The sequence below is a fragment of the Ips typographus genome, linkage group LG3 (assembly GCF_016097725.1).
Source record: "Ips typographus isolate SLU linkage group LG3, UJ_Ityp_2.0, whole genome shotgun sequence".
Lineage (NCBI taxonomy): Eukaryota > Metazoa > Arthropoda > Insecta > Coleoptera > Curculionidae > Ips > Ips typographus.
In genome coordinates this window covers 3479832-3506523 of record NC_138424.1, presented here as the reverse complement: position 1 = coordinate 3506523, position 26692 = coordinate 3479832, and the positions used below count along the sequence as shown (strand labels likewise).

Sequence of the window (26692 nt, the reverse complement as noted above, 5' to 3'; positions counted from 1 at the left end):
GTAACAGTATTTGAATGATCCCGGTTTGTTTGAACGATAGTTGGTAATGGTTTTTTTTTCCCGTTTTCTGTTATGTCAGTGTCAGCCTCAGCGAGTTGTTGAGCTGATGATATAACAATCCAGTTTTTTCTAAAAAACTAGAAAAATACAAGCAATAATGAACGGATCACTGACTAAACTCTTTTCTCTATCCAGAACAGGTAAGCCGGAAACATTTATTTTCCCTGGCACGCTTGTTACCTTAATTTAACGCAAACTTAACCTTACTTTAGGACTGTTGTTACTAAGAAATTGTTAGTATTTCCTTGTTATTCCTGTATAAAAACATCCTCAGCTTCTCTGTTTCAATCTAATGTAACTAAAGCTGGATTTATAAACTCTGTTATTCCCGTTGCTCGTAATTCGTTGTTCGTGATTGGCGCTGTTCCGAAAATAACACATAGGGATTCGCACGCATACATTTATAAACCTCGGTTATCGCGTTGCTCGTACTTTCCATTGTTGCTGGCCGTTATTCTCTGTTGTTCCCATTTAACCAAATTTTATTTCTGTTGCTGGTGATTCGCGATTCAACCAATGAGAGTGCTTAAAGAGATCAGATGATATTGACATTTCCAACGTCAACACAAAATTATTAAAATATGTCAAATGTCAAATATATCTGACCAATCAGAAACGAACAACTCCAACAACCAGTAACACAATATAAATTGATTAATCTGTTAACACACGAACAACCGGTCCGAGAAACGAAATACGAGTAACGTGGAAACGACGCGAATTACGAGCAACGGGAATAACAGAGTTTATAAATCCAGCTTTAATGCTATAATAAACATACATGACCGACTGTCACGGTTTTTAGGAACTAAATTTATTCGTCCCAGTGTACGTTATTCACACCAACCTTACCAACAGGCCCTGGGAAGTGGTACCAAAGATGGATATGTATATGTGAATGATAAAGAAATCTCCATGGATTTTAAGGATATAACAGGTAAGGGGGTTTTTCACATATAATATAACTTATTTAATTTCCTCTCCTAGTTGGGTCACTCTGATTCTCACTAATGCTTCACTTCTGGAATAAAATCCACTGACAATTATTCATTTTAATTAACAAAATCTTGTACTTTCAGATCGCGCGGCTCAAACAATATTCTTGACAGAACTGATCAGAGGTTTTGGTGTTACTCTAGCTCACATCTTTAAAGAACCAGCTACCATTAATTACCCATTTGAAAAAGGACCTTTGAGTCCCAGATTTAGAGGAGAGCATGCTTTAAGGCGTTATCCTTCAGGAGAGGAACGTTGCATTGCTTGCAAATTATGTGAAGCTATTTGCCCTGCTCAGGTACCACATTGTGTTCTTAGTTTGCATCAAAGTTTAAAGAGTAATTTGTTTCAAGGCTATTACGATTGAGGCGGAAGAAAGAGCTGACGGTTCTCGCCGAACCACCCGATACGATATTGACATGACAAAATGCATTTATTGCGGATTCTGTCAGGAGGCCTGTCCTGTTGACGCTATTGTGGAAGGCCCCAATTTCGAATTTTCCACGGAGACTCACGAAGAATTGTTGTATAATAAGGAAAAGTTGTTGAACAATGGCGACAAGTGGGAGTCGGAAATTGCAAGCAATATTCACGCGGATCACTTGTACCGTTAAATTTTGTTGGTGATACATAGTTAATATATAAAGTATAATGTAATAATGATTGGTGTATTTATTTTGAAAAACTAAACCAAAAATTATTGAGCGGCAAGTAAAAAGTCGTATTTGACATTATTAACAGGGACAAACAATCTGATAACTAGGCCGGTGGGTACTACCTGCAAAAACGCTGATGTAACTTTACAAATCAAAGCTTTTCTGGCACTTACTAGTTCTTTAATAGGGTCGTAAAGCCTCCAAAAGGTTGAAGGAAAGTGTTGGTGCAAAAAGGTAAACATGCTTCGAATTATTGCATCTAATTCCTGGGAAAGAAGTGGCTAAAATGTTGTTAAATGTAGTTTAATGACTATAATTTGTTAAATTATACTTACGGGAGTATGCTGAGCGGCGGTACAGAATGAAGGAATGCTGAAATCGGACTGTTGTTTAGTTGAATCACCCTGTAAACACACAAGTCTCAAAAAATCAACAGTTTAATTAAAAGAAAGTTAATTGTTACAAGTATATGTATATCGCTGTTTTATTACTTACAGACTGTTTTTGTGGTATATGATCCAATGACTGAACCATTGGGCTACTGTAAATGAAGAAAGTGTAATTAATACATTTTGTAAGATACAGACATTACCATTATGAATAAAGTTCTTACCTCTCTGTAGAAGAAACATTAGTCTTACAACGCAAGTCTAGTTTTCTGCCTTGAAAAATACGGTCTGCAAGAAAAAAATCGTTGCAATAATAGAAATACGTACATAGTACTAAGGAAACACTTTTTTCCTTTATTGGAATTTTTTAAACATGTATGAAGAGTTTTTTATACGGTTACCTGCTTTGCGACACTCGTTATTGGATAATAATTAAAAAGTTATACGGTTTTGGTATTCCTACATTTTAAGATTTCTGATTGAATTTAAAATGAAACTTTCTGTATGCCACTAACACTGATGTAAACTTACTGTTCAAACGCAAATAAGCCACTTCTCTATCCTGTTCAGAATGGAATACGACGTATCCTCTTCCTTGTTTAATGTCCATTCTTATGGCAGTTTCGATATCAATCGCCTCAATGAGAAAGTCAAACAGATTCCATCTGGTCATTTCTTCTGGTAAGTTTTTCAAATACATCACTGAATTTTGCTGAAATAAAATCACACAGACAGTTGTATTTCTAATTACATGTACCAATATAAGATTTGAATTTTATTTTTCCATTTTAAAATAACTTACCACAAAAGTATTGCTAGGTTCAGCCCACTCAACTTCAATAAAACTGTTCCACAAGTAAAGGCCACCCTTAAAGGTTCTGCGCACCTCCAAAGCTTGTTCATGATGTTCATAGCTCAATAAAGCGCACTTATTGCTATTTTCTTTATCGACCACGCCCAGTTCAACCCCAATTAAGCCAAGCCCCATTCGAGCCTTGACTTCGAACGACAACAGCTCCATGGTCACATCCTTAGGGATGTTCAACATCAACAGTTTTGAGTTGTTGTACGACATGCGTACCATGACGCGATATCCAGGTCGAATTTCGGTGCAACTGAGTAGGAGCACTGCTTTTCTAGCCGATAATTTGTCGCAATACCTTAATTTGTATCAATATTGGGTTAGCATACAGGGTGTACAAATAAATGTAATGAGGAGGTACACCTGACAAAGCATTTTCCTCTGCAGAAACCGCTGAATTCCATCAGAAGACGGATTTCGTAGACCTCGCCGCAAGTGGCCATAAAAGCGTGCAATTCCCGCATCAAAACGTCAGGGGGTAGGTTCATTACGTAGACTTCACAAATATTTTGTGGTTCCGTAGAAAGTCCGTTTACACCTTGACGCGTTAGATGCAATTGACTGCATTTGAAATTCAACGAAAATTCGTCTGAGAATCGGTGATGTTCCACGACTTGTTGGTCCATCAGTATTTGCTGTTCATAAAAGAAAAACAGAAAAATTTTAAAGTGCTTTTTTGTACTTATTTTACCAAATTTAAGGTTCTTTGGTAACCCTTATTGAGCAAAATAAAAATTTGCTAAAGTTGCACTTTTGACAAAAATTGCATTCTTTCAATTTTTTTGAAAATGTGCCTTCGGATTTGGGATATTTCTTCAAATAAGGTAAGAAATAAATAAAAACAGAAAATCAAATTTTTTGTTTTTTTCGGATACCTATATCATCGGAAGTACTCAGAAAATCAAGATTTTTAAAACCGCAGAAAAATTGACAGTGTCATATTATTTAAGATTCAAACTTAACGGCCATTCTGATTTAAAATATGGTCTTAATATTTTTAAACAAGGTATACTACACAATTTCTAACCGTAATTCAGAAAGTTTACTCAAGTGTAATTCAGTTTAATTTTTAACCTAAATTGTGTTATTTTTTTCATAACATTCATTGTATTATAAAGTATATTAATTGTGCCTTGGAGTTCAGCTTCTGAATTTAAATTGATTTTTTCCCAATTGCAATTGATGGTTTCTGAATTGCAGTTCTGTGCTCTGAATTACGCTTGACATTTTCAGGGTGGGTATTCTTGAAACGAAGGAAGGGAATTATCAAAAGACCTGTAGAATGTGACAGGAACGGGCCATTGTCGGCTTCTTCTGTCACATTCTATCAACAGTTTTCTTGAGAATTCCGTTCCCTGCTTTCAAGAATTAGGCTCCTGAACTACATTTGGAAATGGTGTAGTAGATCTCAAAAGTTCACCGTATGTATTATCAAAAGACTGATCTTTAGAGTTGATTTCGAATAATTTATAACCGTAAGATTTACCTTCTGTACTTTTTAAAATGACAGAGTCTAGCATAAACTCAACACTACTAGCTGTAAGGAAGATACTGAGAATATTAAAATTAGAGAAAAGACCGTAAAATTAGGAAAAACTAGCGAAATTAATTAGTAACACTAAAGAGCAAAAAAATAGTACAATACAAGGTAAACCTAGTTGGGTTGTGACGTTTTATCAGTCAAAACACGTGACCAATTCTATTCAAATGTCAGATTATCAAAACATAAATCAATAGAACTAAAGAAGTGATCTTGTCTGACGTAGTCGGTATATTCCAAAGTTGTAAATTTACACTTACAACAACAGACCTAAAAATCACTGAACAACAAAAACTCCAGAAAACAAAAGTCATCAACTGTTAAGTTAAAATAACAATAATAAAGTCTTAAATTAGTTGTAAAGAATAACTTAATCTGCACAAAATAAGTCTTGGAAATTTAGCTTAATAAAATGTGTTACCTGTTGCCACATGTTTTAATACGAACTGTTTAACTTAATATAAGCACTGGATATTAAGGAAATAAGGAAAAGGTTAGAAAATCGACAACAGAGTTGCGCAACCAAAAGTCTAAAACATTCTAGAAGCTTGCGTCTTGCGTTGAACGGTTTTCGTGTGTATTTTATACCAACAGTGTTGCCACACCTTATCAGTTTCACAATACTACTTACTGTTTAGATTGCCTGCTCATTTTAGTTATACCAGCAAAAAACCATAAAATTCAAAGTTTATTTGCCGCTGCACAACTTAATTGCTAACACAACTTTGTCTAATATTTGTTTAATGTGGTTTAACGTGTAATAATAGTGTAATTCTAATTCATATTGTTCAGTAGCTAAAGTTGGCAACACTGCTCGACGATTTTAAAATAGTTTCACAATCACGTGGATTTTGAAGGCACAGTCTCAACGGTGATTTTACTTTAGTCCAAGCGCTGATGTTATTTTTTGAAAAAGTTTTTTACTTGCATTTATTAAGGATTTGTAATTTTTACATTTATAGTTACTTTAGTCGTACGTAAGAAAAGTACAGTCAAAAAAATAAAACGGTTTAGCCAAATATGTATTAGAGAAACCTTACTCATGTTCAATTTACAAGTTTAGTATTTTTTCCTCTTGACACAATGAAAATCATATAAACTCCTACAGTTTATGAAATGTTGACTTGAAAATTTTCACATGGTTGATGTAATGTACTACTTATCGCACGCATATCAGTGCGGTAAAGTATACTTACCGCGCTGTTGTAGATAAATAGTATATTACGTAACTAGTGCTGTAAGAAGAAAATCATATCTTAGCAAGGAAGCATTTGCGGACCCATGTTCATAGAACATTTTTGACTCGAATTCCTAATGAACACGTAGTGAAATTTTGTCCCTTACTTCGCGGGACACCCGGTATATCCAATAGCACACAACAACTGTGCGTAAAGAGAGTCATTGCGTAACGGAAAACTATGCGTAACTAGCTATTTACACTGAGGTCGTAGGTAAATATTGTTACATTATCTCATTCTGTATATCTCAAATTGCAGAAACATAATTTTACCAGAGTATTCTATCTAATATGAGCCAGATAAAATTTGTTAATTTGGTTGGAAGACAAAATGTTTAATTTATTAGCGATTTTGTTGGTAGGTCCTTTATAATTAGAAATTGTGAATTTTGATAATTGTCCCTTCGGTTGGGACAGGCTGCCGCCAAAGCACATACTTTTCTATTATAGGCACACCTGCAAGCGTCTCGGCGCCCACCCCTTCACCCAAGTCGTAAAAATCAGGTGTTATCTTAGTTCCACGTTGGGATATTCCCAACTTTTTACGCAAAAAAAACCTTTCTTATCTTCTGAAATTGCGACGTAACAAATTTTTAAGACGCATTGTCGGGGGTTCTTTCCTTCAGTTTGTTAGTAACCTTAAGGGTGGTACGTGAGTGCTTAGTAAAACATAATTTTTAGTGTTCAAAATTATAATTTTTTGTATTCAACATGTCGGTTAAGGGGTTGTACTATTTCGAAAACTCCATGTATCGTAAGAAACTTTTTTCGCCTTTGAAAAAAAGCGGATTCGTGCCGGAAAAATATTCTGAACTTTTCGTGGCGGGCATTCCGTACGAAGCCAACATATACGAGTTGACCGAGTACTTTGAACAAATCGGGAATCTGTTCCAAGTCAAATTAATGACGAAACCTGGAGGTGAACTGAATCGAGGATATGGTTTTGTGACCTTCTTAAATCACAGCCTGGCTGTGAAAGCCCTAAAGCAATTGGCTTCTGTTCCCTTCAAAGGGCGTCTACTATCGATGAAAATTTCTATGGATAATTGTCGGATTTTCGTGAGTGGAATCCCCCAGACGAAGTCAAAAGACGAGATTTGGCAGACATTAATAAGTACCTACAAGATCCAAAATATTGTCAACGTGTTTACTTATCGAGACTACCAAAACGCACGCTTTCATAGAGGATTTGCCTTTCTGGAATTTCGCACCCATGAAGAAGCCGCCTATTTCAGAGCTAAGTACTGGGACAAGTTGGTTTTGTTTGGGAAGAAATGTTTAGTTGACACCGCTCTTCCAGTTGTCGAAATGTCTGAAGAAGATATGGATAGGATCGAGGTAAGTTTTCATACACAGTGTATAGGAGGTACTCAAAATATTAAAAAAGGTCAATACAAATTCAGGTTCAAGTACATGTAAACCATATTAGGTCTGCAAACTTTCAAAATGCATGATGTTTAGTTTTAATTAGGTATTAGATTTTTTTTTTTATAGCTCAGTTTTTTTGATATTTAGCTCAAACTTGCTTGGTCTAAACTTAAACATATATACTTAACATATATTCACCATCTACAGGGTGTGCTTCAAAACTGTAAAAAAAAATTTTTATTAAAACTTTAACATCCTGATGAATGTTGGTAATGAAACAACATTTGACTATAGTTTATATAACAAATTTGAGTTATTTTTTGAAACATTATCAAGACCTAGCTGAAATGTGACGCATTTATCGTGAAACACCCTGTAGATATAACAATTTTTTTTAGTTTGTTACTATAAGCTAGACTTTTCAAAATCACTTCAGATCAGGATTGACTGATCCATTCTATTAATTTGAAAACAAAACACACACTTGCGGACTAAAGTCGGGGTATTCATAAATTATAAAATATCCATCCGTACCTCAAAGGTTTTTGCCGAAATTGCATTAAAAATCATAATGTCTCTTTGTAATATGCCGCCGATAGTGGGGGGGCCCCACTAAAAACACACAAATTATCTCTTTACGTCTTTAAGTCTTTAGGTAGGCACATATCACACTTCTTTTTGTTGGGATGTCTGTTGTTTATATTATTTTGCCTTTAAGCACATTTTAGATTCTAACGTGGCTTTTTGTTTAAAATTAAGCTAGAGGTAGTAAACTTTTGCAGTTTATTTCATATAACACTAATACAAATGGATCATTTAATTTACGAACGAGCACCTCACAAAGCGATTCTATACAGTCATACAAAAGACCAGGGATTTTATCCAGAAAAACATTCACAAATTTTCGTTAGTGGAATACCATACAAAGCATCAGTGTTCGAAGTCGCCCAGTTTTTTCAGGAAGTGGACAGGGTGTTTCAAGTGAAACTTCTGTTGCAATCGAATCCGAGTTTAAACCGGGGTTTAGCCTACGTAACCTTTTTCAATGCGTCAGCAGCCAAGAAAGCTATAAAGGATCTGGAGGAAAAAGTCTTCATGGGAATTAAACCCTTAAAATTGGAACTTTCAGTTGATAACTGTCGGATTTTTGTTGGTGGGCTGCCTATAGAGAAGTCCAAGGAAGAAATCCTCATGCATCTACTGAGCAATTACAAAGTTCGAAACCTGGTGAACATAATCACATACTGTAGCTACATAGACCCTAAATACAATAGAGGATTTGCATTCTTGGAATTTCGAAGCCACGAGGATGCTGCGTTTTTTCTCGCTAAGTATGGTAGAAGTCTGTATATGTTTGGAAAACTAGTGCTTGTTGGTTGGTCTATTCCGATTGTAGATTCTGATCCAAAAAGTGAAGCTCAGGTATTCACCAACATCTGCGGTTATTGTTATTGACACTTTCTAATCCAAACATGCAATGTTAAAAACATACAAACTAATTTTTTTGTGTATTTCAGATTAAAATAATATTTGTACGAAATCTGGATGTGACAATGACTTTTGACCAGTTTTCCAGTATCGTGTACAGGCTGATGTCCAAGGAGTTTATAGAGAAAATCTATAAATTTAAAAATTACGCATATATCCATTTGGACACCCGTGAACACGCCGAAAGGCTGATGCAGAAGTTGAAAGGTAAAGTTAAAAAGAAAAGTTGACTTTATGTGGTGAAACGTTTCGTTTGCAGATTATTACGCCAATACAGTGGTGGAAGTTACCTATGCCAAACCGCCAAATAAGTACACAGAACGTAATTATAGAGAAAAAGCCTTGTAAGTATATTTTATTTATTATACAGGAAAAGTTTAGTTAGTATTGAAAGTCAAAATTGCTTTTTGTTGTTTTCTGCTTAATTTAACAAGTGGTATAGTGCAGTACTTTATAGTCTTTTAAGTGTCTGAAGATGCCCTAACATGTGAAACCGCATTTAGATAAAATTCTACTTTCAGAACGGAAAGACTGTCCAGTTTGTCAACTCCAAGAATCAGAACAGATTCCAGAGCTGTGTCTACACAGAGCTCAGAAGCATCCAGCTTGAGCCCTCAATATCCAAGTAGTTCCTCATCAACTTTAAATGCCTTTGACAGCGATGTCTGTCCCCGACCAATACATGGCACCACTTCCGGTTATTGGAACCAATCAGATCCGGTTGTGTCAGCCATGCCTAGTTTGAGTCAAACTTGGATCCCTTGGACTTCCCCACTATTTTATCAAGGAAATCAATGTAATCATCCTGATGAACCCGTTTCCGCTATCGATTTTGAGGTGAGTTCATTTTGACAGGTAGTTAGATTGTCTACAATACACACTTTACCTTGTTTTAGGCTATGGTCACAAAACTCGTTCATGAATGAAAGACTGACGAAAAATCTCCATTTCGTTTTATTTTTTAGTATTATTATGTTTGTTGTTACCGTTCCTTGTAGTTTATTATTTTAACTAAAGTTATGTATAGGTGTAGGGATTTTATGTAATAGCAGGGTAAGTTAAACTTGTTTCCCTTGTTTCAAAACTTAAAAATGTTTATGTTTGTTTACATTTTAAAATAATTATATTTTTGCATGTTCAAATTAATACAGTACTTTTATTGAATTCCTTTAAAACTATAAGGGTAGTAGAGTTCAAATTGAATAACATGGGAATTTCACGAAATAATTCCTAATAATTATTACAATATGAAGGTACCTACATTAAGTAAAAATTGATATAAAAATAAGTGTTTTACAATAATAAAAAAATAATAATTAGTGTTGATTAGATAATGAGAGGTTAAGATGTAAAAATAGCACACTACACACTACAAGATTAATAATTAAAAAGCTACGACTACAGGATAATTAATTAATAATTAAGAAATAAATATAATGTCCCAAACAAGGCAAAAACCTCTAATCGGTGTGTGACCAAGAATCATACGTAGATGGTTCAGATGAAGTCTACAAAAAAAAAATCATGAAAATCATTGAAATATAAAAAAAACGGTTATAACGCTCAACTTACACGGTCTGAACTTTCCTCACTTGCACTCTTTCTCGAATCCAAAAGTTGACGTAAACGTCTACGACTTTGGAATGGAACCGACCTAGCAATTTGAAAAAATAAATAAACTAAAAATTTATTGAATATCCGATGCAAAGGGATTTGAAGGAAAGTGGTTTGAAACTGGGAAAGACAAAAAGAAAGGTGCTGCATGCCACGCCCACGACCATTCAGATTGGTACCCTACGCCATATTTAACGAGTGGTAGTGTGTTCTTAATTGACCAAAGCCGACCAATACGATTTCAATGTTGAGGACCATGAAAAGAATAGGTAGAAACTGTAGTGTATAACTTGAATTTTAAGATCTACCTATTTACTTAATTGATTTTTAAAGAGTTTCTTTTAACATAAAAGTTTTTTAAAAATGTTTTCCTAAGATTCTGACATAAAATAGGGTTGAGTTTTTTTAATGAGGAGGGATGAAGTGTATGGGAAATTGACTATCTAAAGTGCTACAGGATTTTCATGCTCTTTCGAGTTAATCAGGCACAAAAGTTATGTTTTTAAGTGCTTTTAAGTAGCAGATGATATACTTACAAACAATTATGATTAGGGGGGTTTAGGGCGCGAGCCTGAGCGCTGTAAATACGGGGTCGCGCCCATTCCACTGATACTGGGTGGCCATCAAATTTTAGATCTGTGTAATACACTTTTATCATTTTTGTGAAACGTCGATAAAGTAATAAACAAGGTATTTCATTTACAATAAGCTTGAGGTAGAAACTTGTCACATTCGTTCTCTTTTTATAAAGAAAAATCTCAAAGTGTCTCAATTTAATATTAACTGAATAGAAACTTACTTTTTAACTTGTCAAACACAATTTCAGCGGCATTTCTATTGGCACAATGAACAAAAGCGTAGGTTTTGATCTTGTGCGTCCTTTTGATCATATCCGGACCCACAGTCCTCTGGAAGCACTGTTGAACTGCATTATTAGTGCAGTGGTAGGGCAAGTTTTTCACATAGATAACCGACACCTAACCAAATCTTAAATCAATAACTCTCCATTAAAAAAAAAAAAACATTTCTGAGTACCTGAGCAAGTTCCAATGGATCAATATCGGGCAAAGGATCTGCCCAATCCACGTGCAGTATCTGATCCCAAATCATCAAGTTTCTGGGGTGGAATTGTCTACGGGCTACTGAAGCTTGAGTGTGATTTTCAAACTCGATAAAAGCAAATCCACGATTAATATCCGGGTTCTGTTGGATTATGACAGAAAGGTATTTTAGGCCGTATTCGTTTTCATGCACCATATGGATCGAGCAGAACAAATGTAGGTCACAATGACGTAATTTGACAGTTGATCAAATTATGATTTTGCCATATTATGGAGCCAGAAAACGATTACTGCCTTAATGTAAGTCTGGCAACATTTATGGTAAATCTACGGCCGCATTCGTTATTGAAATGACAACATATATTAAATTAACTGCTTTTTACCTCCCATGAAGAATAAACTATGACGTCAACGACGCCCTCCACTAATTTATCAAAAACCTCATGCACGTCCTCTTGAGTTACCGAGAATGGAATGTTCCCAATATACAACCGTCGATTATCCACGCTTTTGGAAACTGCCAATTTGACACCGGGCTGCATTTCGTAGCCGTTGAATTTGGCCACTGCCTGATTGGCGTGGAATGTATTAAAGTACATTGCAAAACCGTAACCTGAAAGTTTCAGATAATAAGTGGATAATATTGCACAACAAAAATATTTTAAAATTTTATAGCCGCAACTACAGTTTGCAAAATTCAAACTAGTGAAAAATAAGCTTTATAAAAACGTGGTGTCAGAATTTTAGTAGCAGCCATTTTTCAATAAATGACCAACGCACAAAAATGGCGCCAAAACCATTTGATCACCAAATTTCATGGGCTACTTGATATAAAAAAAAAACCCGCAGCGGGCAGACATAACCAAAGAATTTGGATAAAAATCCCAGCAAAAACACTCACCCCTATTTTTCTGATTGAAATCTAGCATCAATCGAAACTTGAAGATTTTCCCCACTGTTTCAAACAGCGGAATCAGCCGATCCTCATAAACTTGCTTGGGTATATTCCCTATAAAGATCTCGCATCCCCTTGGAGGTGATGGTAGTTTCTGATAGGGACAAGGTTCGAAAATCCGTTGTCCGTTGTGCTGGACAAACTGGTAGCCATTGTGCTCGTCCAGGAACTTTTGCAGGATTTTCGTTTGACTTATAGGTTCTTTCCGGTCTGGGTTGGGGTCCTTTGGATGGGTGAATCTGGAAGAAGCCATTTTGTTGCTTTAAGAATTACCTCAAGGACCTTAATAAATTGGATACTGTTTGTAGCTTGAGGTGCAAACTGAAAATGAAACCGTTTTTCCTCGATCGAGTTCTTCATCCTTCCAGTTTTAGTAGAATTTGTGCGGGAAATTGTCGGATTGGACGAAAATTTTAACGGTTTTTTGGTGGGAGGTTGGATGATTCTGGACGATTCCATAGTTAAATTTTCAATCCATTTATGCAGACGGCAACGTTGCCAAAGCCAAAACGTTCTGTAAAAAATCCATAATTTAATCAATATTTGATACTTGACAGACCGAATTCATCTGTCAATTGGTTAGTAAAACCTGTGGTAAAACGTATGGCTTAGATTTTTTTAGTTCAAAACAACTGCAACTCATCAATTGTTCCTCGTAGTAAATAACACTACGTAAGGGTATTGTTAATTATGGTTATTAAATATTCCTTCTAGAAAAACCACTCTTTATACTGGTAAACCTAAAATAAAATAGGCGCTTAGTGAAAAGAATTCATCCTAGCATCCGCGGTGACGTCACTCTGGCAAGAGAGACTAGCTAATATAGGCAACGTTGCTCGTTTACGTCTGTCAAATATTCCTACGGTCAATTTAAAACCAAACGACATTTGACAGCTAATGTCAAGTTACACAACACAAAAATTTTAATATACAAATTAAAATTAATAAATAAAATTTGCCAATAAACTAGCCTCGGCCTACTATCAGGACAATGAGTAACGCGGTGTTGGTGGGTCTAAGAACGGCAAAGCCCCGTGCAGGCCTGGTGGCTATATCGTGCAATCCTCCAAAACACTACTCAACTGAAGATGTGGATTTCAGCAATTTGTCACTGTACAAAAGGGGCACAGGGGGCCGCAGCAGTTTTAATGGTATCGTGGCCACCGTATTCGGCTGCACCGGTTTTATAGGCCGTTACGTGTGCAATCGTTTGGGAAAGTGTGGCAGTCAGCTGATATTGCCTTATAGAGGTGACAACTATGAGCCTATGAGACTCAAAGTTGTTGGAGACTTAGGGCAAGTTTATTTCCACCATTACAATTTGAAAGACGAAGATTCTATACGTAAAGTCCTGAAGTATTCTAATGTAGTGATTAATTTGGTTGGGCGTGATTGGGAGACCAGGAATTTTAAATATGAGGATGTCCATGTTGATGGTGCCCGAAGGCTGGCTAAGCTGGCTAAAGAAGCTGGAGTGGACAGATTTATTCATTTTTCAGCACTGAATGCCTCTGAACAACCTGAAGCTGTCATACTTAAAGGAGGGTCAAGGTTTTTGAAGAGCAAAGCATTAGGTAATATTAGGAAGAGTAATATTGTTTAAGCTAGTCAGCTTTATGTATCGTTTTTTTCAGGTGAGCTTGCTGTTTTGGAAGAATTTCCCAAAGCAACAATATTTAGACCCTCTGATGTGTATGGGCAGGAAGACAGATTCTTAAGGTACTACTTGCACAATTGGCGGCGTCAGATGACCAGTATGCCTTTGTGGCACAAAGGAGAGAAAACTTTCAAACAACCAGTTTATGTCAGTGATGTAGCTTCAGGAGTAATGGCTGCATTAAGAGATCCTGACACTGCTGGTAAAATCTATCAGGCTGTAGGCCCTAAAAGGTATGCCCTGTCTGAACTGGTGGACTACATATACCGGGTAACTCAAAGAGAAAATGAAAATTGGGGTTACTCCCGATATGACATGAGATATGACCCTCTGTTCCAACTGAAAGTGACTTTGACAGAAAAGTTTACAATCAGTTGGCCTATTGGTCATCTTCACTGGGATAAACTGGAAAAGGACCATGTGAGTGACAAGGTTGACCCTGAATTGCCCACATTGGAAGATTTGGGAGTAAATCTGACAGCAGTGGAGGATCAAGTACCATGGGAACTGAGACCTTGGATTTATGGACAGTATCATGGACATGATGCTGATGATCCTTTGGTTGTACCAGCTCCCCCAAAAGCAGTGTTTTAAGTGTTTGTTGATGATTTTGTAATGATGATTGAAATAAGGGGATGTAAATAAATGGATTACTTTAATTGTTTTTATATTATTTTAAAGTGACTTAAGAAACTATGTTTTGGAAGAAATTTACTTTGAACACTTTCTCCTGACACATGGTGACCACCTCAGTTTTGCTACTTTAAAAATTCGGATTTTGTTTGTGTCATTTTTGCTACTAAAGCCTGTAGGAAAAATGTAATAAGTTAATTAAATTATTGTCACTTAAATGTCTAAAATGGTTTGTTTCAATGTTACATAATAGACTTAAAAATATACTTCTTGATATTTGGTGACCCCAGAGGCGCTTTATGTTTTGTCTGTTCTATTTTATTAACAGTCTGTATTTTACCAACATGGATGAATAAAATTGTTTTTTTGAAGTACGATAATCTACATACAATCTTGGCTTTTATAGTATATTGTACAACAAGGGTGAAAAAGATGTCCCTATTGCACGAGGACAAAAATTCGCCCGAGTTTTACAGGCTATTTTTTCTAGGACTCGTTGGAATTACTTACCAAATTTCACACAAATAAACTCTCAATGTTTGAAACGTTTCCGTGTTTACATTATCACTTTTGACACAGCCAAAGTTTGACCGGTGTCCCGGATTGTCACCGGGTCGGACAGCTGGATTATCTTCGTCTTTTAGGTTGAGGTGTTGAATTGTAAGTTTTTCAATCATTTGCTTTATCATATAATAAAGTAGATGTTTTTATTCTTTAATTGAACACTGAAACTTGAACGGCTTTTTCATTGCCTCGAAACATAAGCCAAATTCCATGTTTTGATGCTAACTGTCAGTGAGGATGACAATCAGAAGAATTATTTTGTTTACGTTCAAAATTAGCTGTAATTAATTGGTCTATTTCTTTACGCACGCTGAAGATTATCTAGGATTCTGTAATCGTTCAACCGTTGGCAATTGCCTACTTATCCGTTCTCTAAACTGTTAAAGAATGAACCAATATCCCTGTAGGAGTAGAAAAATGCATTTGTATTTTGTTATTCATTGAAAACTCTATGCCACCAGGCGTTGGAAACTATAAAATATTGCCATATCTGCCACATTTGTAAAATGGTCCAATCTGCAAAAAGCTAAACAGCAAACTAGACGCAAACGAAATCTGCAAAGCCCTAAAGCAAAACTAGGCAAACGCCAATAGTAAAATTATTATAATTTATAATGGTACATTTGTTAGAGTATTACGATACTTACGAGCGTAAAATATGAGACTGTGGGGACATTGGACTTGGCTGATAAATGACCAGGACGTGTGTAAAGCCCTAGTGCTTTACGAATAGAAATTATTGGTTTGATAAGAATCCCAAAGCCTGGATAAAAGTGGCAGACTGGCGGTATTTAATCGAAACGTGTTTGAAATTTTAAGTTTTCCGGTTATTTGTCGCGTTAATACCAGATTGAGAAAAAAATGAACGTAAAGTGCAAAAAGGTTTTTGTAGAGTTCCAGTTTCAAAAATCAATTTGCTTAGGTCAGCAGCTGCCGAATTGGTCCAATTAGAGTCCGGACGTGTTCCAGCTTGGCATGAAATATGTTCAAGTGGCTCGGCAGTGGCGTGGAGCTTGCATAGAACACTCTAGAAACTTATATAGTCAAGCTTTGTTTCCACTTCTTGGTTATCCATAAATCTCCCAAAAATGACTGGGTTTCGAAATTCACAGTTTTGAATAATTCTATAGCTTTAGCTTTTAGTGGGTCAGGCCGTTAAACGTCACAAAAATCATGTTAAGTCAACATGTGCAGTATTTGTGTAAACTAGAGCATTGTTCGTAATTTCTGAATGGACAAAAAAAAGCACAAAACATGTGGACTTACTATTAGTGAGATTCACACCATTTTCTGACTTTTTTGCGTAATCTCTTTCTCCATTATTACTAAAAAATAAAAAACAACAAGCAATGGCTAGAATTTGCAATGATAATTTAGACTTTTAAAGATGGCATTTCCGTGACGCTAAGGCGATAATAATTATTTAAAATCGTCGCAAAAGAAACCACAATAAAACAGCTTGGAAAGAAACGGCATAATATCCACTCTCTCCGCTTTGATACTTCATTCTTTGGCACAAAAGAAGTTTTGTTTTCAGCAATTTCTCTCTCTTTTCTTTGTGCCACGTTTTCGTTAATCCCAATTCGTGTTCGGTAATAAAGGGACAATATTCCCCCGGTCTGTTTATTCGCGTTTAAACGGCCAGAGCAAAATTCCTCAGTGTCCGCGAAGCAGTTTTAATTACTTATTTGCATACGAAGCCCTAATTTCCCTAGTTTTTCTGTTGGGACGAAACGAGCTCGTCTAAATTCGTCTCGCGAATGTCTGGAAAAGCCCCTCTGAATAGTTTGCATACTGGGGACATTCAATATACATATGGATTTTATGAAGGAGTAAACTGTCTTGGTTCATATTTTATGAAAAACTTTCTTTGGGATGTTTCTGTTTGTATATACAAGCATGAAAATGGGGGTTACGTTTTACCATACTCTGTGAAAAGATGAATTTTTCTCGTGTAATTTTATCTTATTTTAGTAGTGTTTTGCCAAAAAGTGGTTAATACTCGTATATTTATTAGAAATAAACAAAAGGCTTTGTGGTATTATTGATATATTAATACAAAAATGTGTGACCTTTTCCATATGGTCATAACAGACGAAAAACTCTGCAATTTTTCTTCTGGAAAAGCAAACAAAACCGTCGATCGTAAACTGGACTCGGTGACCGAATTTATAACTTTAATTTTAACTCTGAAATATCGGGACGTGGGAAAACAACCGCGATTTCCACATTTTTTTTGTTGCAGTCCGAGTCGTATATTAAAACCCCCGATCGCTCCCCAAACCTTAGCGGACAAGGGGGGGTCGAAGAGCAAATAAAACCCAATTTGAGGCTTAAGCCCCGGTAACGGCAGCAGCATCTAAGCCGATTATACTAAATATTAGATACAATTTGTTGGGGATTAGAGCGGAACGGCATTAAAACCGGCACTAACCTAGAGCGGTCTTCAATTTGTCTCTGATCCCGCTAATAATCACTTGCCAGCCTTAGGAAATATCCATTAAGTTTATCCCTTACCTAAACTAAAAAAATATCACAAGCAAAATTTATTTTTGATTTAATAAGTGTCGAATTAAAAGTATTATACTCTAACATAGAAGTAGAAGTGGAATAGTATATTACATACTCAGGTGGAAAGTATTTGATTTCTGTCGAGAAATTAGGTAAGTACTCACTTTCCACCCGGGTGGAAAGTAAAAGCAGGTAATTTTCATCTTTCCACCTGGTTTACACATAAGAAATAACGTTATTACATACCTGGTTGAAAATAAAATTGTTTACTAAAATTATTTCATTTATACCGCCCAGCTGTGATTAGTTCATTCTATCAATGACTGAAGAACCCAGAGAGGTCATTTACATATAATATTAAGCTTTTTGTTAGTTGATGAGATAATCTCTAGCACAACCACAGTACAACATGCCTTCGCTTGTTATCAGACAAATTAGCAAAACATAATAACTTGAAAGCGTTATCTTTTGTATACACAGTCGTGATTTTCAATATATACCGTTTGATGGGTATTAGTCGTTCATTTGAATTATTTCAGACAATTAAAAAAGCTTAATGATATCCTCTTATAAATCGCAAACGTCAACTGATACTCAGACATGTTGCGTCCACTTGTGTTGTGCTTGTTTTTTATATCTTTAGTTAGGTAAGTTTATTTATTTTGTTTTTAACTACACACTGAACATAATTTTTGATAGCTCGAAATGGCACTACCAGTGCACCCAAAGGTATTGTGTAAAAACTCAAACAACTGCCAACACCACCAACCCTCTAAGTTTTGCAGAGTGCAACTTTCTCTGCTTAGATTATGCAGGAGTTTGGCCTAAACCCACTCAGGCTTTCAACGTCTCCAATTTAGCCGACATTGATATCGCCAAATTTACCTACACTACCATCGAGAATACCACGGTAGCTGATCTAGTGGCTTCCGCCTTCGAACTCTTTACCAAAAAAATCAAAAAGCTGTTACCCTGCAAAGCTTTACTAAACTCAAATAAAAATAGTACAAAAATGGAGGTTCATCTAAATTTTGATATAACCGAACAGGAAGTTGATCGGTTTACTTTTGGTGTGTCCGAAAGTTATAAGTTGGATTCGACGCTACTTCTCCCTAATAATCTTTATGTGACTGTTAGTGCTGGAAGTTTTTTTGGTGCTAGACATGCTTTGGAAACTTTGGCCCAATTGGTGGTGTATGATGATTTACGTAACAGAACGTTGTTTCCTGCTCAGATATCTATAGCTGATGGTCCGGTATATTCTTGGAGAGGAATTTTGCTGGACACTGCCAGGTAGTAGATTGTATGTACATAGTTTTATTTTTTATGTACTGGTTAATTTTAGAAACTACATTACACCAAAAGCTTTAAAGCGCACCATAAGAGCAATGGCGGCCTCCAAATTGAACACCCTCCACTGGCACCTAACGGATACTGCCAGCTTTCCTTACGTTTCCAAGTCCCACCCTGAACTTCACGAAAATGGCGCTTACACAACCTCAAAAATCTACTCGGATGAGACTGTGAGAGACTTAATTGACTATGCAAAAGTTAGAGGAGTAAGAGTAGTGCCTGAATTTGACTCCCCTGCTCATGTGGGAGAAGGATGGCAAGACAGTGGTGTTGTGACTTGTTTCAACTGGAAACCTTGGTCTGATTACTGTGTTGAACCTCCTTGTGGCCAGTTTGATCCTTCTAAGAGTGAGCTCTATGACATTCTCGAAGGTTGTGCTGCCTGAAAAATGATTAGTTATCAACATGTTTTATGTGTGAGTTTTTTAGATTTGTACGGGGATCTGCTGGATCAGTTTGGTACCGAAGTGTTCCACATGGGTGGGGATGAGGTCAACATTGATTGCTGGAACCAGACTGAAGATTTAACAAAATGGATGGTGGAACAAGGCTGGGATCTAACTAGTGAAAACTACTATAATAAAGTGTGGCCTTATTTTCAAAACGAGGCTTCTGCAAGACTGTACAAAAAAGCTGGCAAAGAGATTCCTATTATATTATGGACTAGCGACTTGACCGCATTGGCCAATGTGACCGAAATCCTGCCTCCTAGCAAGTATATCATTCAAGTTTGGACCACTTCCTATGATGCTGCGATACAAACTTTGCTGGAACAAAATTATACTCTTATTTTAAGCAATTATGATGCATTGTACTTGGATTGCGGACTTCCTGGATGGGTGACTGATGGTAACAATTGGTGTACTCCATATAAAGGTTGGCAGAAGATTTATGACAATACACCCTCTAGTATTGCTGGTAAGTTTTGGTATCGATTGTTAGATAGTTAAAACAAATAAAATTTTTATTTAGGGGAACGAAAAAGTCAATTTCTGGGTGGTGAAGTAGCTCTATGGACTGAAGAATCAGGAACTAGTTCTCTAGATACAAGACTTTGGCCTCGAGCTGCAGCTTTTGCAGAAACTCTATGGACGGAGCCGTCGACTAGTTGGGAGGAAGCTCAGGAACGTATGCTCCTTCACAGAGAGAGACTGGTCAGTTTGGGGGTGGAGGCTGAGGAAATACAGCCTGAGTGGTGTTTCAGACATCAGCAGTCGTGTCCTACATATGGAAAGTTAAATTTGTGATCTAGTTTTAAATTGAATTGTACTGATTAAGATTATAAACGGTTCTTTCTCAGAAACAAAAGATTTAAGAAAAATTATTGTTTCGTCATCTGTTTTTACAACAGAAATGAAATATTCAATTATTATTTTGTAGGAATTACACACTATACAATCCGCACGTGAACGGTATTTATGGGAATTGTTCCAATCTAAATCCTTTGATTGAAAAACAAACATCAGACATCAATCAAACTATATTTACTTAGTATACGGAAAACTGTTTACCTGACACGATAAGGTGTGATGAGATGCAATGAAACTTAATGCTAAAAATTTGCATTTAAGTGTCATCCATAAATTGTTATAGATAGGAAAACACTTGAATTATCGTAAATCCAATTTTTTTAAGATGAGCAGCATTTTTTCGGTATGCAATTCAGTAACTAACTAAATAGCAACTTAGCAATGATTAAGAAAACAAAATGTAGGATGTTAATGTTGACATATGAGCCAAACAAAGTAAATTTACTATATTCGACACGTGTAGTGTGGAGATTTGATTAAAAGTAAAATATTTGTAGTACAGGTACCTGATTTTAACATTGACTCCAATAGTTTAGGCCGGATGTGATAAACCTGTGTGTGATGTCACACAAATCCGTCATAATAATTAAACTATTTTTCGGTAAATTAGAGAGAAACCGATAAATTTGATATTGAATATCCTACATCCTCTTTCGTCATGATAGATAAGTTACGCCTATCGATTGAACTTTGTTACTTCTGGCCAAATTGTGCTAAAAACCGACTTCAATGTCAGCGAGATGCATTTTAGTCAACAAGTTGATCATCCGACAAACAGAACATTATTGGAGTGTGCAGGGTGTTTCAAATTCGAGCCACATCATTGGGATTTCAGCAAAGATAAGAAATACGGTTGAGAAGAGTGATCCTTCCGGAGATATTCAAAAAATACGAAATTTCTAAAAATATGTTTTTTATGTCAGAATTAAATTCGTTAATAAAATGTCAAAAAAACTTATTTATTAATGCTATTTATTTATACCAAGTTTCAGTTGAAATCATCTTTTTTTTTTCTCATCTCAGCAAATAAACTCTCTAAAGTTTATTTGTATTATCTGTTCCGGTTTTTCCTGACCTCATCAACTTTAATGTCATAGCTGACCATCAGATTGCATTAACAATGCAAATGCAAGAAAGAAAAGTTATCAAAAGGATCTGAAAGGTTTAAGGGAGCGCTTGCGCCCCCTTTAAAACGTGAAAGTTGGTCGGAAAATTGCTTTTCAGTCTTCGCGTGTCGCTCCCGCGCTTTGCTCAAACCTCCCAGTTGACCATCACTAACTCAAAAATTATCGTCACGTAATTTCCCGCGAGTTTTCAACTCAATTTTGAGTTTGATGTACCAGACCAAACTTTAAAACAACCATAATAAGCAACTTCAAATAGGTAGTAGCGTACTTAAAAAAACTTTGGTAGTTTGGAAACTAAATGGGGAAATTTATCCCCTTTCGCGGGGATCAACTTCTCTTAGAGTTATAATTCAGAAACGTCACGCCGGAAACTTTTTACTATATACAACTTTAATCATCAACTCAACTGCACAACACTACAATTTATTACTAAAATTTGAACTCGTTGTTACAGTTGCGGTTCAACTGACGGAAAAACACCAGATATGCTGAAGGGTCCTTTCAAGTTTCCAAGTAAGAAAAAGGTGGACTTAACGGACCTTTAAATCCCTTAAAGTTTCGTTCATAAACTATTAGAGTGTGAAGTTGAGTGACGATGGCACCGACTTGCGTCCTTGTCCTGTTGATTTTCGTTGAGGGTGAGTAATGATGACCCTTTATAAGTTTTGGGTAATTTTATTGCGGCAAATAGTGAAAATGTAGTTTTGTCCATTACGATCGTTTTGGATACTCAAAGTAGAAATTAAATAAAACGTTTACATTTACGGTAATGTTTTGGGTCGTTATCTGAATAAAAGCCAAATAGTAAAGTTTTAGAAGTAGTGTAATAGATGTTATATTAAGTGAAGTTACAAGTAAAATGTAGTAGGTTTTTTTTTTAAGTTTAAATTAATATTAAGTTTAAGAATTTAACCCTAAAAACACCTGTTTGTTTTATACCTAGATTGTGATATTCACTTTATTTTTTAGTTCTTGCACTCTTTTTTGAGCTTTTTAGAGGTGAAACAACAAAAATGGGAAGTTGACATTGTACTCCGTTACATTTCATTATTTTGTCAGCTGCAACAGTTTAACTTAATGGTAAGAGCCCGTATGTGCGGTATTTCACAGTAGCGTTTTTCTTGACCAATCACAAAACTACCCACTGTGTAGGCATTTACGCAAATACTACACATCTGGAGACTTGCAACTTCAAAAGAGATACAGACTTTAAGACAAAGTTAAGTATGTCCAAAATTTTGTCCATATTCCAATGTTGCCACCTATTATTTAAAAATCAGTCAAGTCAAGAAAATTAATATAAAAAAATTAGGATTTTCCTATATTTGTTTTAACAAATAATTTTCCATTAAAACATTAAAACGCAAATTAAGCTTGTTTTTGGATGTAGTAGTCCTCATACATATTAAAAACCTATATTATTTAATTCAGTGTGAGTTAGTTTAGTTAGCATTTTTAAAGATATAAGCTGATTAATAAATCTAAAATTGTTGCTTTTAATTTACTATATTCAATAACAAATTAAAACAGAATCAACGTTTGACGTTTTGTATCTCTACAAGAACCAGACTTCTGAGAGCACAAACTTTGACCACTTTATACATTTTTTAGAATTTTTCTATTTGGTTAGAATTCAAGCCAATAACCATAAAAACCCACTGACATAAACCAGGTTTGATGGTATATAAAACAACAATCGACACGGACGATAGAGAAAGCACTTTACCGGCCTTAAGAAAAAAAAAAAAAACAACCTTCTCGCCGAGGAAGAAGTCGAAACAAGCAAAAATACCAGAAGCGATATTGCACTTTGAAATGCAGAGGCCGGGACACTAGAGAGGTTTTTACTCTTTTTCCCTCTCATTAAATCCGTACTAGGGTTACGTCAAGGCAATATGAAAATAATTCCCCGGGGCTGAAGTGGGACGTGGGGCTCCAGGATTCTTAATGAAGAAACGTCATCTCACGGGTGGTAATTTTACGAGTGCTAGTCGAGTTGGGAGACTTTTATTCTCCCGTTTTTTGCAGCCTCTGTTTTACCTGGGGGTTCATAAATGAGGTGGTTTCACCTTTAATTGTTACGGTCCACACACCCTTTGAGGGTTGTTTTTTAAGTGTGGGTGAAAAAACCTTTTTTTTAAGCGTATTGTAAAGAAGCCTTTTATCAATACTGCCAAACTGTATAGAGTGATTGATTCGATTTTGATTTGGTTTACAATAGCGTTTCTTTTTTTAGGAGGGGTTTGAAACGAAAAGCCTCATTATGCAAATCCTAAACTAAGGATTATTGTTAAAGTAAATCGAAAAAATCCGAGCTGGTGTTAGTCTTTTGTGGCTTTCCCCAGTTAAATTACCATTTGGATATATGTTATAGTTTCCTAACAGGTGCTAAACGCGACAATCCATCGGGTTTTAATTGAATTTCTTTTGAATAGTTTGAACAACCAATAGCTTTATAGTGGTCGCATTCAAATTTAAAGCACGTAATTCGGCTCCGATAAATTTCCCATCCCAAATAAATACTATTTCTCTCCGCATACAATGCGATTTCGACCCTAACCTAATATAACTTTAAATGCACAACGCTTTCGGGGTGCATAAATGTAAATAACACCGCAGTTTGCTAACCGTTTTGCCATATGCCCGGTTAAATCGACTAATTTGGGTAGATTTCCTAATTACCCAGGAATAAGACCGGGTTTAATAACTGGACCACACTACATGCCATGAATAATAATGAAGAATTTAATACAACACAAATATTATTCAAGAACAGGTCACAGAAATAGTAAATACGTGTTTGTATACAGGGTGTTTGTAAAAAAGTGTATAAGTTACCCTTTTTAGCTTGAAAACTGTTTTGTGTTACGCTTTTTGTAGATTGAAGTCTAATGGACAAATCTTAGCAGAGATATCCTGTAAAGCCTAAGATATTAAATTTGAATATCATACATTATACATTTTTTGTTTACGTTATAAATAGAGCCGAATTAAAAAACACTAAAATCGTGAAAAAAAGCTTTAAAAGCAAAATTATGTTCCTCAAAAAAAAAACATAAAAATCTGTAAAAAAACACAAAACTCAAAGATTTTTTTTACTTTTTTTTTAGTTTAAATTCTTGACATTTTTTGAAGCTTTTAAACTTCTTTAGAAGCATACGGAAGATTTTAAACTGTTTTGAAAAAATTTAGAACCTTTTTAAAATACTTGAGGAGTATTTGGAAGGTTTTTGGACAGTTAAAAAGCATATTGAAGGTTCTGGAATGCTTTACAGGTATTTGGAAATTCTTAAACGGTTCTAGAATGTCTTTGGAACTTCTAGACTGTGTTGATATTTTTTTGGTGCTTCTAGACTAGTTGAAAGGTATTTGGAAACTTTTAGAGAGTTCTAAAAGCTTTTGGAAGCTTCTAGATTGCTTTTAAAGGTTTCCGACTGCTTTAGAAGCATTTTTAAGTTTCTGTAGTGTTTTGAAATCTTTTTAGACTACTTTAGGAACATTGAAGGTTCTAGACTGTTTAAAAACTTGTAGACGGTCCAGATACTTTTGGAAGCTCTTAAACTGTTCTAAAAACATACGGAAACTTTTGGACTGTCTTGAAATGTTTTGAGAACTTCCAGACTGCTCTAAAATCTTTTGGAAGGCTTTCGATTGCTTTAGAAGCATTTTGGAGTTTTTGTCGTATTTTGAAATCTTTTAGACTACTCCGTAGGAGCATTTGTAAAGTTTCTAGAGAGTTTAAAAAGCATTGAATGTTTTAGACTACTTTTAAAGCATTTGAAAATTTATGGAGAGTTTTATAAATTTACGGAAGCTTTTAGACTGCTTTGAAATTTTTTGAGAGCTTCTAGACTAGTTGAAGATTATTTAGAGTGTTCTAAAAGCTTTTGGAAGCTTCTAGACTGTTTTGGAAGGCTTTCGACTGCTTGAGAAGCATTTTTGAGTTTCTGTAGTGTGTTAAAACCTTTTTAGATTACTTTAGGAGCATTTGGAAACAGTTTGAAGAGCATTGAAGTTTCTGGACTGCTTTTAAAGCATTTGAAACCTTATAGAGGGTTCTAGAAACTTTTGAAAGCTGTTAGATTGTTCTAGAAGTATACGGAAGCTTTAACACTGTCTTGAAATCATTTGAGAGCTTCTATAGATAAGTTGAAAAGCATTTGGAAGATTCTAGGCTGTTTTGTAAGCTTTTGCAAGTCATTTTGGAGCTTCTATAGTGTTTTGAAATGTTTTTACATTTTTTTAGACTACGTCAGGAACATTTGGAAATTATCCGGTCAGTTTAAATTTGTAAATTGATAATTGATTGTATTGGTACTTACTACCCATTTTGCAACGATAATTGGTATGTTTTTGTCTTTCAGAAGCCTACAATTCTCAATATAGATATTGCAATTGTAAATTAACCTACATAAAATAAAACCATACAAAAAATAGCAGCAAATAAGCATAAAAAACTAAATTAAGCACAAAAAAAAAGAAAAAAGCAAAAAAAACATGAAAAAAATCTGTCAAATGTGAAAATCGTTAACATCAAATGTCAAAGGTTGGTTGCTTCCGGACTCTAGTTATAAAAATATATAGTGTGTCCCAAATTGAGATCTCGGTAACCATAAGATTTACAGGGTTAATAAATAGATAAAGTTTTAGACAATTTTATGTGAAACCTACTACTAGCTTTGCTGTTTTTTTTGGAAAATTGAGAAAATGTCGGAGATGTAATTTCTAACATTTTCTTATAGTTTTTTAACGAAGCCAAGTAAAGTATTAAAAATAAAAAATACACGATAACGTATATAAAAAAAATTCTATCTTTGCTTTGAAACTAAAAATATAAAAAATTTCAGCAGTTAAAATAAGTTAACGGTGAACATATTATACAACAAATCAGCTTCCCTTTGGCAATATTAAAGCGGCACAGCACAATTACTCCCCCATAGTAAGTGTAAATGGGGTGGCTTAATCGAAGGGTTAATGTGGCGCTAAAAGCGTGATTAGACGTACAAATTAACCGGTCAAATGTTGGTAGATTGGAACTGTTATTGTATTTTTGCTAAATAATTCTTAATTCAGTCCCTGGTTAGTAAAACTCAGTATCGATCCAAGATGAATAAAAATTCCGCTGACATTATTGCCCACTATTCTGCTCCCTATATTAATCTTATAAATCAGGGTAAAAGTCCCTCATTTCCGCGTCCGGAGAATATTATTCTTATTTACGATGATAATGTTTGCTGAGGAAATGGGCAGGGATATATTTTCTTTTGCGAGTCGGAAAAACGAGTAGAAAGTTAATATAAAAGCGATAAAG

The 26692-nt window shown here is 35.4% G+C and overlaps 8 protein-coding genes and 1 long non-coding RNA gene across 13 annotated transcripts in view; 6 read left to right on the top strand and 3 right to left on the bottom strand.

The window, feature by feature from the left end:
- Positions 1–41: 41 nt before the first annotated feature.
- Positions 42–1719, top strand: ND-23 (NADH dehydrogenase (ubiquinone) 23 kDa subunit). The gene is made up of 4 exons (XM_081976607.1): positions 42–200; positions 866–997; positions 1140–1354; positions 1410–1719. Exons 1-4 carry the CDS (start codon positions 158–160, stop codon positions 1668–1670), a joined length of 651 nt encoding a protein of 216 aa, XP_081832733.1. The 5' UTR covers positions 42–157; the 3' UTR covers positions 1671–1719.
- LOC145727133 (putative RNA-binding protein 46) lies at positions 1711–5042 on the bottom strand. 3 transcript variants are annotated; one of them, XM_081976606.1, is made up of 9 exons: positions 4925–5042; positions 3327–3598; positions 2904–3261; positions 2633–2813; positions 2326–2389; positions 2208–2253; positions 2048–2116; positions 1886–1993; positions 1711–1834 (listed from the first exon to the last, which is right to left on the bottom strand). In XM_081976606.1, the coding sequence occupies exons 1-9, from the start codon at positions 4934–4936 to the stop codon at positions 1754–1756; spliced, it is 1191 nt and encodes a 396-aa protein (XP_081832732.1). In that variant the 5' UTR covers positions 4937–5042; the 3' UTR covers positions 1711–1753. The 3 variants fall into 3 exon arrangements, with proteins under 3 accessions (XP_081832732.1, XP_081832730.1, XP_081832731.1); XM_081976604.1 differs by having other exon boundaries at positions 1711–1993; XM_081976605.1 differs by lacking the exon at positions 4925–5042 and adding an exon at positions 4450–4588 and having other exon boundaries at positions 1711–1993.
- Positions 5043–6451: 1409 nt separating this feature from the next.
- On the top strand, positions 6452–7159 carry LOC145725942 (APOBEC1 complementation factor-like). Its single transcript, XM_081974865.1, has one exon. It carries the CDS (start codon positions 6452–6454, stop codon positions 7157–7159), a length of 708 nt encoding a protein of 235 aa, XP_081830991.1.
- Positions 7160–7475: 316 nt separating this feature from the next.
- On the top strand, positions 7476–9741 carry LOC145726264 (RNA-binding protein 47-like). The gene is made up of 5 exons (XM_081975283.1): positions 7476–8530; positions 8626–8803; positions 8856–8940; positions 9118–9433; positions 9493–9741. The coding sequence occupies exons 1-5, from the start codon at positions 7916–7918 to the stop codon at positions 9520–9522; spliced, it is 1224 nt and encodes a 407-aa protein (XP_081831409.1). The 5' UTR covers positions 7476–7915; the 3' UTR covers positions 9523–9741.
- On the bottom strand, positions 9734–15184 carry LOC145726266 (RNA-binding protein 47-like). Of its 3 annotated transcripts, XM_081975287.1 has the most exons (9): positions 15027–15181; positions 12526–12740; positions 12173–12465; positions 11655–11884; positions 11246–11413; positions 11010–11187; positions 10747–10846; positions 10169–10250; positions 9734–10104 (listed from the first exon to the last, which is right to left on the bottom strand). In XM_081975287.1, the coding sequence occupies exons 3-9, from the start codon at positions 12198–12200 to the stop codon at positions 10057–10059; spliced, it is 834 nt and encodes a 277-aa protein (XP_081831413.1). In that variant the 5' UTR covers positions 12201–12465; positions 12526–12740; positions 15027–15181; the 3' UTR covers positions 9734–10056. The 3 variants fall into 3 exon arrangements, with proteins under 3 accessions (XP_081831413.1, XP_081831411.1, XP_081831412.1); XM_081975285.1 differs by having other exon boundaries at positions 12173–12740; positions 15027–15183; XM_081975286.1 differs by lacking the exon at positions 10747–10846 and having other exon boundaries at positions 12173–12740; positions 15027–15184.
- Positions 13106–14542, top strand: ND-39 (NADH:ubiquinone oxidoreductase subunit 39). The gene is made up of 2 exons (XM_081975284.1): positions 13106–13800; positions 13861–14542. Exons 1-2 carry the CDS (start codon positions 13218–13220, stop codon positions 14475–14477), a joined length of 1200 nt encoding a protein of 399 aa, XP_081831410.1. The 5' UTR covers positions 13106–13217; the 3' UTR covers positions 14478–14542.
- A 1928-nt stretch (positions 15185–17112) lies between the features above and the next one.
- Positions 17113–17967, bottom strand: LOC145726095 (uncharacterized). Its single transcript, XR_014177483.1, has 2 exons — positions 17838–17967; positions 17113–17602 (listed from the first exon to the last, which is right to left on the bottom strand). It is a non-coding gene; the product is annotated as an uncharacterized LOC145726095 (long non-coding RNA).
- Positions 17968–18068: 101 nt separating this feature from the next.
- Positions 18069–20348, top strand: LOC145726093 (chitooligosaccharidolytic beta-N-acetylglucosaminidase-like). The gene is made up of 5 exons (XM_081975037.1): positions 18069–18238; positions 18291–18884; positions 18937–19316; positions 19374–19862; positions 19917–20348. Exons 1-5 carry the CDS (start codon positions 18192–18194, stop codon positions 20189–20191), a joined length of 1785 nt encoding a protein of 594 aa, XP_081831163.1. The 5' UTR covers positions 18069–18191; the 3' UTR covers positions 20192–20348.
- A 137-nt stretch (positions 20349–20485) lies between these two features.
- Positions 20486–26692, top strand: part of LOC145726094 (limbic system-associated membrane protein-like) — a 45039-nt gene continuing 38832 nt past the window's right edge. The window contains exons 1-2 of the mRNA XM_081975038.1: positions 20486–21637; positions 21836–22019. Coding sequence (XP_081831164.1) covers positions 21977–22019 — 43 coding nt within the window. The 5' untranslated portion in view covers positions 20486–21637; positions 21836–21976. The remainder of the gene's footprint in view (positions 21638–21835; positions 22020–26692) is intronic.

Bases quoted from the DNA above. Each gene is read 5' to 3' on its own strand.
- LOC145726264 (XM_081975283.1), top strand. From the start codon at position 7,916: ATGGATCATTTAATTTACGAACGAGCACCTCACAAAGCGATTCTATAC. The intron at 8,804-8,855 runs GTAAAGTTAAAA...TTTCGTTTGCAG, and splicing joins GCTGATGCAGAAGTTGAAAG to ATTATTACGCCAATACAGTG. The intron at 8,941-9,117 runs GTAAGTATATTT...TTCTACTTTCAG, and splicing joins AATTATAGAGAAAAAGCCTT to AACGGAAAGACTGTCCAGTT.
- LOC145727133 (XM_081976604.1), bottom strand. The intron at 2,117-2,207 runs GTAAGTAATAAA...GTGTGTTTACAG, and splicing joins ATATACCACAAAAACAGTCT to GGTGATTCAACTAAACAACA. The intron at 1,994-2,047 runs GTAAGTATAATT...ACAACATTTTAG, and splicing joins CCGCCGCTCAGCATACTCCC to CCACTTCTTTCCCAGGAATT.
- ND-23 (XM_081976607.1), top strand. From the start codon at position 158: ATGAACGGATCACTGACTAAACTCTTTTCTCTATCCAGAACAG. The intron at 201-865 runs GTAAGCCGGAAA...CACGGTTTTTAG, and splicing joins CTTTTCTCTATCCAGAACAG to GAACTAAATTTATTCGTCCC. The intron at 1,355-1,409 runs GTACCACATTGT...ATTTGTTTCAAG, and splicing joins AAGCTATTTGCCCTGCTCAG to GCTATTACGATTGAGGCGGA.
- LOC145726093 (XM_081975037.1), top strand. From the start codon at position 18,192: ATGTTGCGTCCACTTGTGTTGTGCTTGTTTTTTATATCTTTAGTTAG. The intron at 18,885-18,936 runs GTAGTAGATTGT...GGTTAATTTTAG, and splicing joins ATTTTGCTGGACACTGCCAG to AAACTACATTACACCAAAAG. The intron at 19,317-19,373 runs GTTGTGCTGCCT...TGAGTTTTTTAG, and splicing joins GCTCTATGACATTCTCGAAG to ATTTGTACGGGGATCTGCTG.
- LOC145726266 (XM_081975285.1), bottom strand. From the start codon at position 12,479: ATGGCTTCTTCCAGATTCACCCATCCAAAGGACCCCAACCCAGACCGG. The intron at 10,847-11,009 runs GTAAGTTTCTAT...TGTATTACACAG, and splicing joins TGTGTTTGACAAGTTAAAAA to ATCTAAAATTTGATGGCCAC. The intron at 10,105-10,168 runs GTAAGTTGAGCG...TTTTTTTTGTAG, and splicing joins GTGAGGAAAGTTCAGACCGT to ACTTCATCTGAACCATCTAC.
- ND-39 (XM_081975284.1), top strand. From the start codon at position 13,218: ATGAGTAACGCGGTGTTGGTGGGTCTAAGAACGGCAAAGCCCCGTGCA. The intron at 13,801-13,860 runs GTAATATTAGGA...CGTTTTTTTCAG, and splicing joins TTTGAAGAGCAAAGCATTAG to GTGAGCTTGCTGTTTTGGAA.
- LOC145725942 (XM_081974865.1), top strand. From the start codon at position 6,452: ATGTCGGTTAAGGGGTTGTACTATTTCGAAAACTCCATGTATCGTAAG.